Source organism: Callospermophilus lateralis, chromosome 1 (genome assembly GCF_048772815.1).
Source record: "Callospermophilus lateralis isolate mCalLat2 chromosome 1, mCalLat2.hap1, whole genome shotgun sequence".
NCBI classification, from domain to species: domain Eukaryota; kingdom Metazoa; phylum Chordata; class Mammalia; order Rodentia; family Sciuridae; genus Callospermophilus; species Callospermophilus lateralis.
In genome coordinates, this window is record NC_135305.1 from 31,802,815 (window position 1) to 31,816,987 (window position 14,173).

The following is a 14,173-nucleotide window of genomic DNA, read 5'->3' on the forward strand; positions in this document are numbered from 1 at the left end:
GGCTTATTTTCAGATTTATTATAGTACTCCATTCTCTCCCTCCAAAGTAAGGTAGTGGGAGCAAATTTCAGAAGAGACTTTTACACAAACCATGCTGACTCCATAAACTGTGCTGATTAACATCAACCTGCAAGTCCAACAGGTTCATTTGGACCACCTGTCAAGCTAATCCAACCTCAGCAACTATTCAAAGGTAAAGTGAGAACAATAGTGGAGATACTCTTTCCTAAATGGAGGCAGTGTCAACGAATTTACCAAATCCTTAAAGTCAAGCAAGTCCATTGCAGTTAACAAAGTAAACACAGGATTTGTTTCTAAAAGCCATTCAGGTTTTAGTCAAACATTACGTCCAGCCACATCCCTCCTAACTACATTTGAATAAAATAAAAGTAAGCAAAAACTCACCAATGAAATTTTGCACCAGTCAATGTAAAATTGAGTACGAAATTTTTTATCACATGTTATTACAGGCTCCATTTCTTGACTGCATCTCAATTGATTCTGTGGATTTTCAACTTCTCGTAAACAAGAAGAAAATGGGACATCGGCACCAACCATGACATAAACACTGTAAAAATGTGAAACTCTCAAGTTATCCTTTAAGAAAATTGAAAACACTGAAAAAAAATCTCCCCTGAAAGCAGGATTTATCCTTTTGAATTGAGGGATTAACTAGAATCATCCCTAAGGTAAGAGCCTAGGCTTTAAAAGCAGTGATTCATGTAGGGGCTTCCTTTCAGTCATTCCTCCATTCAACCAATATTTACTGAATGCCTTGGTGTACCAGATACTCTCTGCATTCTACATTAATTTCCAGAAATTTTATTTCATCCTTTTTATTTCATTCAAAATAGTCGTGGTCATATTCTGACTACTATATTTCATAGACTACTTACATTAAAAATATTCTTAAGCTGAATTTTGTAGAAAATTAACTATCACTAAAATAATAAATAATTATAAGTAAAACATTTTTACTTGATTTCACTATATATAGTAAGATTGTGAAATTGCATCCCTGGAGATATTAGGCTCCAATCATGCTTTGTTATGCTACTCAACCATCCTGTCCACTTTCACAGTACACAAACCCCTAACACTTGATGAGACCTTCTCTAAATCATTTATCTAAAAACTTAAGAACTGTTGTTTGGTAATTACAAAAAAGAAAAACAAAGTTTATATTTTTGGTGTGTATCTTAGCAATGATGACGAAAGAACTCTACTTAAATGACATGATTTCATAATAAAACAGAATGTAGTTAGCAGTAGCATTTAAATAATCTTGGAACAGTTTAAGAATATGGAATCTCACTTGCCATTCAAAGGAAAGAAAAAAAAACAAGAAATTACTCTAAATAAATATTATTTATTTTCTTAATGTTTATAGCTAATTATAAAATGAAATAAAACTATTAAAATTGCAGCTATCCTTTTTGCAGAAATTTACAAACTTACCCTAAAATTCACATGAAAATTTCAAGAAACCCAGAGTAGGCAAAAAAGCCAAAAATGTGACTAAGAAAAATAAATTTAGAGGACTCATAATTGATGATTTTAAAACTTACACAAAGCTACAATAATCAAGACAGTATGGCACTGACATAAAGACAGACATGATCAATGGACTAGAATTCAGAGTCTAGAAATAAACTCTAGTATTTAGTAAACCAGTTATCATCACAGATACCAAAACAATTCAATGGGGAAAAATTTTTTTACAACTAATGGTGCTAGAAAAACTACATATTCATGAACAAAAGAATGAAGTTTAACTCCCTATCTCACACCACATATACAAAAATAACTCAAAATAGATCAAAGAAGACCTCTGGTTTCTGATCCAGTAAATAAAAAGCTTGGAAGGTACTACACCATACTAACAACAAGTTTTTAAAAACTGAACAAATTGAAAAATAAACAATTATTTTTAGATTTGTAGGAGAAGAGAGTTCACAAGGCAAATGGCTGCCCCTAAATTTGGAGAGACCAATAGGCAAATACAGAGAATCATACTTTACTGTAGAAGAATCTTGCAAGTTAAAACCTCTGGAGAACCAGTGCTGGGGTAGGAAAACCTGAACTATAATTGATAGAGGCTCATTGTAGAAAAGTCTGACAGTTAAAAGCTCCAGAGGAATCCAGTTATCGGAAGCCCCTCTCCCTCAGTGACACACCTATGTGAGTTTTATCTCCAGGAGCTCTACCAGGTTCTTATACTAATATTCACAATCTGCCTTTGCTTTCAGCAGGAGGAGAGGAAAAATGTATTATGTATTAAAATACATAAAATCATTCTGTTCTTCTTAACAAGACTTGTCTTTAAGAGAAACTTACCAGAGACTAACCTGCTAGGGATGTATTAGAGCCTAACTGACTGGGGAAGGGAAATAACCAAATATGACCAGCTGTATCCTTCCACAAAGAGAAAGGTAAATGCCCAATTCCAGGCTACTTCAGCCATTCTGTCCAACATAAAGTGTAGTTCACATGAGAGGCACGGGTGATAATCACAGTTCAGAGACATCAGCTCATTAAAAGACTAAGAAATAATCCATGACTACAGAATGGTTCCCTGCCACCACATCTCATTACTAAAGGCCTTAATTTATTTCTATTTACCCAACATTAGTCCAGTTATCAAGAAAAAAATTACAAAATTTACTAAATGCATTGCTTGACGGGACTGAATAAGCATCAGAAACACACTCTCAGAGATGTCAGGAATGCTGAAGTCATCAATATGAAATCAGAACAACTACTACTAATATGCAAAGAACTCTAATGTATAAAGTGGACCGGCCTTGTAAGAAATGTTAAAAGAAGTTGGTTAGAGCGACAGAAAATGATATAGGTCAGAAACTCAGATGCTTATAAAGAAAAGTGGAGCATCAGAGAAGGAATAAGTGAAGCTAAAATAAAAACTTTTGTTTTTATTATTCTTAATTGATACAATAGACAATAACTGTTCAAAATAATAATAGCAACAATAACTCATATATAGCTAAGTGTGTATGGGTGCTTATATATAAGCAAAATGGTTGAAAGCTATGTTATAAGAGATGTGAGGGAGGAACAGGGAATATTTTATTATTGTAAAATATTTGTACTATCATGAAGTTTTACAGTGTTACCTGAAAGTGGACTTGGATTAGTTGTACATACATATTGCAAGTTCTAAGGTAACCACTAAAAAAGGGAGAAAAAGAAGTACAACATGTAGGAGGAGAAAAAATGGCTCAGGAGGCTAAGACTGGAGGATTGTGAGTTCAAAGCCAGCCTCATGCTAAGCAACTCATTGAGACCCTGTCTCCAAAAAAAAAAAAAAAAAAAAAAATAGGGCTGGGTATGTTGCTCAGTGCTTGAGTGGCCCTGAGTTCAATCCCCAGTACCAAAAAAAAAAAAAAAAAAAAAAAAAAAAAAATCCCAATTAAAATTTAAAAAGTAGAAAATATGAAAAAGAACAAGGGCAACTAATAGAAAATAGTAAGAAATATAGTAGATAGTAATTTAATTAATAGTTATTTTAAATAGCAATGGTCAAATTCACCATTTGGGACAGATTGCCAGAGATTTTAAAAATAAAATACAATTATATGTTGTCTATAAGAAATCTAATTTAAATATAAAAACACACCAATGAAAGTACACGGGTGGAGAAAGATATGGCATGCTAGCACTAATCAAAATAAAGTGGGAATATAACTTAGTAGTAGAACATGTACTTATTATGCACTGGGTTTAATTCTAAGCACAAAACCAACAAACAAAAGTAGGAATAGCTATAGCAAGGAAAGTTGTCATGGGGGAAAAAACGGGTATTACCTACTAAAAAAGGCATCAATTCTCCAAGAACATAAAACAATCCTTAATGCATTTTGTTAAATAATAGACTGTCAACATACATGAATCAAAAACTGATAAAAACTGCAAGGAGAAATGGAGAATTCACTATGATAGAGATTTCCATATTCTTCTATCAGAAAGAATACTGCTGGATACAGCCAGCAGGTGGAAAATCAGTACACACATAGTTAAACTCAATATCATCTATTAGATTAAATAGATATCCATAGAGTATGCCATCCAATAACAACAGCAACAAACATTCTTCTCTAGGTCACATGGAACATTCACCAACATTCTGGGCCATAAACACACCTAAAAAAATTGAAAAGAATAGATAGCATGCAATATCTGCTCTCAGATCCCGGTAGAATTAATTAGACATTAAGATCAAAAAGTAACTAGAAAATTCTAAAGTACTTGGAGATTAAGCAAACACACTTCTAAATACGCATGTATCAAAGAAGAATCTTAAGAGAAATTTTTAAATATTTTGAATTAAATGAATTGAATGAAAATAGAACCAAAATATATCAAAATTTGTGGAATGCAGCAAAAGCAATACTTGGCAATGAATTACAGCATAGAGAGTATATATTAGAAAAAAGAAAGACCTAAAATCAATTAGCTAAGCTTTTAGCTTAGGGAACTAGGAAAAGAACAGAAGGTTAAATCCAAAGTACAGAGAAGAAACAATAAAATTAGAGAAGGAAGTTGGGCATAGTGGCACAGGCCTATAATCCTAGAGACTTGGAAGGCTGAGACAGGAGTATTGCAAATTCAAGGCCCGCCTCAGCAATTTAGCAAGGTCCTAAGCAATATAGTGAGACACTGTATCAAAATACAAAATACAAAAGGCTGGGGATGTGGCTCAGTGTTAAACTGCCTCTGGGTTCAATTTCACTATCAAAAAGAGAGAGGAGAGAAAGGAAAACGGTGGTGGGGGGGATTAATTAAACTGAAACAGCTAGTTCTTTGGGAGGGGGCAATAAAACTGATAAGCCAGGAAAACTGGAAAGAGAGAGAATTTCTAATACCAAAAATAAAGGACAGACATCATTGGAGATATTATGGGTATAAAATAATAATCAAAGAATATCACGAACAACTCTATATCCACAAAGTTGATAATTCAGATGAAATAGAAAAATTCCTTGGTAGAGACAATCTGTCAAAACTCATACAAGGAGAAATAGACAATATTTACAGGTTTTATCAAGTAAACAAATTGAATCAATAATTAATGAGCTTCCAAATAAAAAAGAACCAGGCCTAGAGGGGTTCATTATTGCATTCTTCCACATGTTTAAGGAAGAAACTGTGCAAATTCTCTAAAATCTCCCAGAAGATTGAAGTCAAAAGAATATTTTCTACACCATTTTTTTTTTTGGCTTAAACAACATAAATTTATTTCTCATATATCTAGAGTCTGGAAAATGTGTAGACGAGGGTTTCTACACCATTTTTTTAAGGCCTTCATTTTAATACTAAAATCAGACAAAGACATTATAAGAAAACAAAAGACCAATACCTCTCATGAAAATAGATACCAAATTCTCAACAAAATATTAGCAAATTGAGTCCAATTTTGTATAAAAGAAATTATAAACAATGACCAAGGAGTTATGCAAGGTTAGTTCAATAATTGAAAATAGATCGATATGATTTATCATATTAATGGAATAAAGAAGGAAAAACACATGATCTTATTAGTAAATAAAAAGAATTATCTATTAATTAAGCATTATCTATTAAGCATGATCCTATTAATAGAAAAAGCATTTTAAAAAATCCAATATCCACGAATGATAAAAACTCTCAGTAAACTAGGAATATAGGGGGAACTTCCTTAATTTAGTACAGATTATTTACAACAAATAAACAAACAAGAAGAAGAACAAAAAGCCTTACACTTAACATTATACCAAATGGTGAAAAACTTGAGATCTTTCCTATTAATATCAAGAACAAGTCAAGATGCCACTTGTCACTACTAGTTTTGAATGTCATAATGGAAGTCCTAACTAATGCAATAAAAAAAGGAATCTAGGGGCTACGGTTGTAGCTCAGTGGTAGAGGGCTTGCCTAGCATGCATGAGGCACTGGGTTCAATCCCCCCACCACATAGGAAAAAAAAAACAAATAAAACAAAGGTATTGTGTCCATCTACAACTAAAATATATGTATATATTAAAAACAAAGAAAATGAAATTAAAAGTATACAGATTTGGAAGGAAGAAATAAAACAGTCTTTGTTCAACTAATGATATGATACAAAAGAACAGATTTAAAAACCCCTAATAGGTCTGTAAGATTATAGAATACAAAGGTTAATATACAAAAGTGAATTATTTCCCTACACATCAGGATGAATAGGTGGAATTTGAAATTAAAACACCATTCCACTTACATTAGCATTCAACAAAAGTAAATACTTAAATAAATAAAATGTGTACAAGATACAGATGAGTAAAATTATAAAACTCCAATAAAAGAAATCACAGAACTAAATAAATGGAGAGACATTTATTCTCATGTTCTCTTCCATGGATAGGAAGACTCATCACTATCAAGATATCATTCTTCCCTAATTAATCTACAGAGCCAATATAGTTCAATAAAAATCCCAGCAAATCATTTTGTGGATACAGACAAACTTATTCTAAAGTTCACATGAAGAGACAAAAGACAAAGAATGTCCATCAGGATACTGAAACAGAAGAACAAGTTGGAGAACTTATACTACCACAACTCAAAAATTCCTGAAAGCTATAATAATCAGAATGGTATTGTACTAACAAGTAATAGGAGTGAGATATATATATATATATGCACAAAATGTATATGTATATATACATTTGTATATATACACAAAATTTAAAAATAATAAAATAAATATAAATAAATAAAATTAAAATAATAGGAGAATAGTTAATGGAACAGAACAGAGACCCCAGAGACAGACTCACATAAAATTGATCTTTGACAAAGGAGTCAAGAAAACATACTGGAAGAAATTAAGTCTTTTAAATAAATGATTCTAAGCATCTGGACATATACCTGAAAAAAATAAATCTAGACACAAACCTTATACCCTTCACACATATTAATTCAAAATGGATTATAAATCTAAGTACAAAATGAAAAACTATAAAACTACTAGAAGATAACAGAAAAAAATCGGTATAACCATGAGTTTAGTGATAATTTTTTAGATACAACAGCCAAAGCATGATTCATGAAAAACAAAGAACTAATAAGATGGACTTCATTGAAATCAAAATTTCTGCCCTGCAAAATACATGTCAAGAAAATGAGAAGACAAGCCACAGCCTGGGAGAAATATTTGCAAAACACGTAACTGGTTTTCAGAAAAACCTGTTATTCAAGATACACAAAGAACTCTAAAACAATAAATGAAAAACCTGATGTAAAAAATGAACCAAAGATCTTAATAGACCCCTCACTTAAGACATATGATGGCAAATAAGCATATGAAAAGATGCTTCCCACACATGTCATCAGGGAAATTCAAACTAAAATAACAACGAAATATAACCATGTATTCAAATCCAGAACATTGTCAACACCAAATGCTGGTGAGGATACAGAGTAACAGGTGCTTTCTTTCACTGCTGATGGAAATAAAATATGGTTCAGCCACTTTGGAAGATAGTTTGGTTGCTACTTACCAAACTAAATATACTCTTCCCTATGATCCAGTTATCCCTCTCCTTAGTATTTTACTCACAGGAGCTGAAACTTACGTCCATACAAAAACCTGAACACAGATATCTACAGCAACTTTTTAAAATTTGTTCTAATTAGTTATACATCATAACAGTAGAATGCATTTTGACATCATACATATATGGAGTATAACTTCTCATTCTTGTAATGTCTGGGAACTATGTAATAATGTCCAATTAATTCCACTATCCTTCCTACCTCATGTTCCCTCCCCTACCTTCACTCCCCTCTGCTATTCTAAAATACCTCTATCCCCACAACACCCTAACTGTGAATTAGCATCTGCATATCAGAGAAAACATTTGGCCTTTGGCTTTTGGGTATTGGCTTATTTTGCTTAGCAAGATATCCTCCAACTCCATTCATTTACCTGCAAATGCCATAATTTCATTCTTCTTTAAAGCTGAGTAATATTACATTGTGTATATATACCACATTTTCTTTATCTGTTCACTTGCTGAAGGGCATCTAGGTTGTTTCCAAAGGTTAGCTACTGTGAATTGAGCTGCTATAAACATTCATCTGACTGCATCACTATAGTATGCTGATTTTAAGTCTTTTGGGTACATACTAAGGAATAGGATAGCTGGGTGAAATGGTGGTTCTGTTCCAAGTTTTCTGAGGAATCTCCATACTAATTTCCATAATGGTTGCACCAATTTTCAGTCCCACCAGCAATGCATGAGTGTAACTTTTCCCCCACATCCTTTCAAACATGGCTGCATTCTGCCTGGAGTGAGATGAAATCTTAGAGTAGTTTTGATTTGCATTTCTCCAATTGCTAGAGATGTTGAACATTTTTCATATATTTGTTGATTAATTGTATTTCTCCATCTTGGGACATCAGCCAGGGTCTATCACAATATTTATTCACAATTGTCAAAACTAAGGGGAAAAAAAAAAACCCTAAGGGGCAACCAAGATGTCTTTTAGTTGGTGAATAAAGTGGTATATCCAGAAAATGAACTATTATTCAGTGCTAAAAAAAGAATGAGCAATCAAGCCATGGCTTGTATGATATTATAAAGGTGTATATAGGCTGTTATATGTGTCCAAAACCTACAATGTATACCACCAAAAGTGAAAACTAAGGTAAACTATGGACTTGGGATGATGATTCATCAGTTACAACAAATAGATCATTCTGGTGGAGGATGTTGATACTGGGGAAGGCTATGCATGTGTTAGGACAGTGTTTTATATGGGAAATCTCTGTATCTCTGTTAAATTTTTCTGTAAACCTAGAAATCTTCTAAAAATAGTCTACTTAAAAATAGGTATCAAAGACTAAAATTAAAAGTGAAAACTATGAAATTCTGAAAAGACAACAGGCATAAATCTTTGTGACGTTGGATCAGGCAATAGTTTCTTAGATGTGACATCAAAAACTCCAGAAATAACTGAAAAAAAATATATAAGTAAACTTTATCAAAATTAAAATATTTTATGTTTCAAAAAATATCAAGAAAGTAAATACAACTCACAGAAAGGGAGAAAATACTTGCAAATCATCATATATCTGATAAGAGACCTGTATCTAGAATACATAAAGGATTCTCATAACTTAAAAGAGACAAATAATCCTATTAAAGTGGCAAAGAATCTGAACAGACACATCTCTAAAGAAGACATATGGAAAGATGCTCAACACTGGCTATTAGTAAGGTAGAAATTGAAACACAATGAGATACCTACCACTTCATTCCCACTAGGAGAGATTTAATGAGACCCTGTCTCAAAACAAAAATAAAAAGGATTGTGAATGTATTTAAGTAACACAGTTTCCCTGGGTTCAATCAGCAGTGTTGAAAGTACAAAAACAAAGAAACAAACAACAATAACAACAACAAAGTGATAATAGCCAGCACTGGTGAGGATGTGAAGGAATTGGAATCCTCCTACTCTGCTGTTGAGAAGGTAAAATTGTATAACTGCTTTGGAAAAACAGTCTGGCCATTCCTCCAAAGGTGAAATACAATTTACTGTATCACCCAGCAATTCTATTCCTAAGGATATACCTAAAAGAAATGAAAATAATGTCTATGCAAAAACTTGCACATGAATGTTCAAAGCAATATTATTAATGATGGTCAAAAAGTGTAAACAATCCTATAGTTCACCAATTTTTAAATGGATAAACAAAACATAGAATAGCCATACAAGAGAATATATTCAGCAATAAAGAGAAATAAAATCCTGATCTACAACATAAATTAAACTTGAAAACAACAGTAAATGAAAAAAAGCCAGTTACAAGGACCATATATAATGCATGATTCCATTCATCTGGGATGTCCAAAATATACAAGTTTATAATACAACAAGTAAATTTGTAGCTGCCAAGGGCTGGTGGGGGTGGTGGGGCATTAAGTTACTGCTCATGACTGTACAAATGAAGATGAGGGATTTTGAGATGACAAAAATGTTCTGAAATTATTACAAAAATGTGTGTATTTACTAAAAACCACAAAATTGTATGTGTTCAATAGGTGAAGAGTTTAATATGTGAATTGTATCTTAATAAGTTGTTATTTTTAAGAAGAAATGAAATAAAAATGTACCACAAAAATTAAAAGGTAGTAAGAAATAACTGTGAAGTCATGGCTGACCCTGAGATGACAACTGTGTTCCAGAATACAATAACAAAAATTCATTTGCTCTTTATGTCAAATTTATATTAGGACTTAAATTTTATTTAAAAAAAACATTTTTTAAAACTATGGCACCTTTGGGAAAAAATATTAAACAAAGGACTGAAATTAATGATCAAATTTAAAATGCAGAAAAAAAAAACTGAGGCGAGAAACTAGTGGAAAAGTTTTTAGATGATCACTGAATATAAACACATTCCATTTAAACAAGTTAATACTTTTAAGCTTCACATAAAGCCAATTTCTATCTTATTACCTGCTTGGCCAACACCATATTTTTTCTTTGTTAATTGTGAAATATGTTTGTAAACAGAGACAAATGGATGTTTCTTGCAACTGTTAACAGCCCTCTTGCTTGAACATGACAGTAATTTGCATTTATAATAAGATTTTTAATTAATTAAAGACAACATAAATGGGCATAAGAGTTTTTGGTGCTGTGCAATGTTTTTTTCTCTTAAATTATAAAAGCAATATAATAATATTACAGAAAACTTAGGATATAAAAACAAAACTCATTTACATTACCAAGCTAACTATTTTCATTTTCCAATGTACCTTGCAGAATATTTTTCAAATGCTTATATTTTAACATAATTGCAATCATTTCTAAAATATAATTTTGTATCCTGCTTTTTTGCTTAATGCATCATAAGCATTTTCCATATTGTAGTCTTCATAATTATAGCTTTATGGCAATATAATTTTTTAAGTGCACATGATTTATTCAGCAATTATTTCAGAGTTGGACATGTAGTTGCTTCCAATTTTTTGATGTTATAAATAATATTGCAAAGACTCTCTCTGCATATTCTTTAATGTTACTATCTTAAAAGAGATGCCTAGATGTGGAAACATTTTTATGACAGTTGACATGTACTGCCAAATTACTTTCATCTGCACTTGGATGATCCATAAACTTCTCTAACTTAATATGTTCCGAACTGAGCTCATCATCACCCCACCCCACCTCCACCTGTTCCCCCTTCTGTCTCCTTCTGCCTCTGTGATTGGCATTCCCAGATGCTCAAGTCATGAACTCAAGCACCATCATCTTTGACTCTTCTCCTTCTCTCTGCATTTCAATCCATCATCAGTCTCTGACATGTACCCTGAAATAACTCTCGGGCACATGTGTCCACTTTATTCCATTTCCCTGCTACAACTCTGGTTCTAGTCACCATAACCTCACACAGGGAATAAAGCAACAGCACTGTAACCTTTCTCCTTAAACCCAGTCTTTGCCATTGTCCTAAGGGAGCCCCTTTGCTGAATGAATGAATGAATAGCATTACACGAGTTAAAAACACAAAAAAGAACACAAATATTATGTTCAAGAGCAGTAGGTGTTGAATTTGCCTTACAAGTTAAAAAAAAAGTAAATTTATTATTTCCTTTGTAGAATGAGTAAGTTTGAACATGTTGGCTTTTTAAAATAAATACATAAATTGTATGAGGCCTTATGTAATAAGAACAACTCTACACTATACATGCTAAAATTACATTTTTCAAAATCTGTTTGCCTTTTAGCTAAGTTTTTGATATGAAGAAATTTAAAATTTTTATGCAGTGAAATGAGGATGATCTTTAACTTTTTGACCTTAGCACATATGTGTTTTCAATATTTCAAATGTGTGTTATTGGCTTAGATGGGGTTATATTAGCAAGTGCAAGACTCTCAATGAATGTTAACAAAACAGGGTGCTTCAAAATGGTAGGAAATCGTGCACACTAGATAGAATTGTTTCTTATGAATAATTTTTTCTTCCAATTTGAACAATTCAATTTTCCTTCCTTGATGTAGAATGTATTTACTGAGGCCTTTGAACATCCAATGTGAAGGACCAAGTAAAAGGCAAATAATTTAATTCAATCTCTGCTTTTTTCATCAACAGCCAGATAAATAAATCCAGTGACTGTGTGTTTTTCCCTAATTGTCCAACTCATGAATATATTCTACCTGTTATTTTGTGCATAAAAATGTTACAAGACCAACTTGGAAGAATGTGTCCATATACATGTCCCAGGTCCCTGGAAACACTTGAGCAGCACAGGACTTTTTGCCTTTTTCCTCACCCCACCTCTTTGTTCTGCACAAAGAACAAAGGGGTGTGATTATTCCTTAGAGAAGTAAGGGTTTTAAAGGCTCTAAATTCTGTAAGAATTTAGAATGCCTGAATGCTCACATTCCTCTCATTTGTGTTTCCCTGGCAGAAAACATGGACGTCACTAGGTCACCTAAAGTCCCAATACCTATCTCATTACAGCATTTCTTCATTCAGTCTTCCCCTAATTCCACAAGTGTGATCTTTTCTAAAGTAAAAACTTAAACATCAACCATTTTCTGCTATAGTCCCTAATGCTTCAGGATAAAATTCACAACTTTTCCTAGCTTACAAGGCTTTCATGGTCTCTGGTCTTTGTCCTCTGCATAACAATCACTTCTGAATCCCTTTCCCCAACTTCTACACTAAGTATGTTTTCAATTCTACTACACTCTCCTCAGAGTTCCCCTTCCTCATATTCTCCACAGGCTAATTGGTACTCATATTCCAACTCAGATCATGCTTCATTTCCTCTGTGAGCCTTTCCAGCCACAGACAAGAATGAGAAAGGAGCCCTTTCTTCGAACACCTCACAACACTGACTTCAATTATCTGATTATTCACCTAGTCCCTATAAGCTTGTGGCCATAAGTTGTATTTTTTTTTTTTTTTAGAAAGAGTGAGAGAGAGGAGAGAGAGGGAGAGAGAATTTTAGTATTTATTTTTTAGTATTTGGCGGACACAACATCTTTGTCTGTATGTGGTGCTGAGGATCGAACCCAGGCCGCACGCATGCTAGGCGAGCACGCTACCGCTTGAGCCACATCCCCAGCCCTAAGTTGTATTTTTTAAAGTCACTGTGCCCCAGGGACTAACACAATATTCCCCCACTTAAAAAAAGAAAATACTTCATTTTAAATTATGGGAAAAAATGGCAGAACTTAGAATAGATATTAAACATATAGTTGCATAGATCTAATTTATTTTTGCTATAAAAATGGACTGAAATGGGTTTCTACTTTAAAGGCATCTTCAAGCATTCCTATTTCATGTTACCACTTTTCCAAAAAATAAAGAATATATGCACCAAAAATATAGGAAGGACATTATTTAAGGGTAGTAAGTAATCCTATAAATTATCAAGCATGAGGATAATTTCAGAATTCTACAGACTGGCTCAGGATATGACTTTCCATTAGACCAATATGTGACAGCTATTGACTTACATTCTTTTCCTCAAGCACAACTTTTCACTGAGGACTCTGACATAAGGCAAAAATCAGATGATTACTTAGAGTATTTTTTGAGATGGTCTAGAAAATAAAGTAGGATTATCTGTTGCTGATTGAGGCTAGATCTACATGCTTTGGTAACTAGAGGAAATAGTGGTAGCTTTGACAATCTCTTATGAAAAGTGAGTATATTCTTTAATCCTCACACCCAATCATTCCCTTCATAGTCACCATTTACACCACATCATTCACCAGTGGTTGGCAGCTATGACATGCCTAGAATGAAATATGAACCTGCTCTTCTTTCCACCAGCTTTATCCTAGGCTAAATACATCCACAAGTCCTCAGTCTCTGGCTTGGTGTCAGGAGCAAAAGCAACACCAAGAACATGCCCAGAGACAGCACAGTTGTACTGGGGTTATGAATCTGGCGAGTGAAAATGAATCTTTTCAGAGGGCTCAACCTTCCTTTGCAGAAGCTTACTCACTTTGAAATAAATCTTTATAATTGTTTTCTGTTTGATTTAGAAGTTTGAAAGCTGTCAATGAGTTCTGTAAAGATGAAAAAATACACATCAAGAAGGGTGAGGAGCTGGGATGCTACAGAATGGGTTCTTAATGATTGATATTTAATGACCCGTTAGGCTAT

The 14,173-nt window shown here is 33.1% G+C and overlaps 1 protein-coding gene across 7 annotated transcripts in view; it reads right to left on the minus strand.

Annotated features, from left to right (window-relative positions):
- The window catches only part of Sgce (sarcoglycan epsilon), a 69,885-nt gene that overhangs the window by 17,376 nt on the left and 38,336 nt on the right, over positions 1 to 14,173 (minus strand). For all 7 annotated transcript variants that reach the window (XM_076833851.1, XM_076833844.1, XM_076833823.1 and 4 more), the window contains one exon: positions 406 to 568. In XM_076833851.1, coding sequence (XP_076689966.1) covers positions 406 to 568 — 163 coding nt within the window. The remainder of the gene's footprint in view (positions 1 to 405; positions 569 to 14,173) is intronic.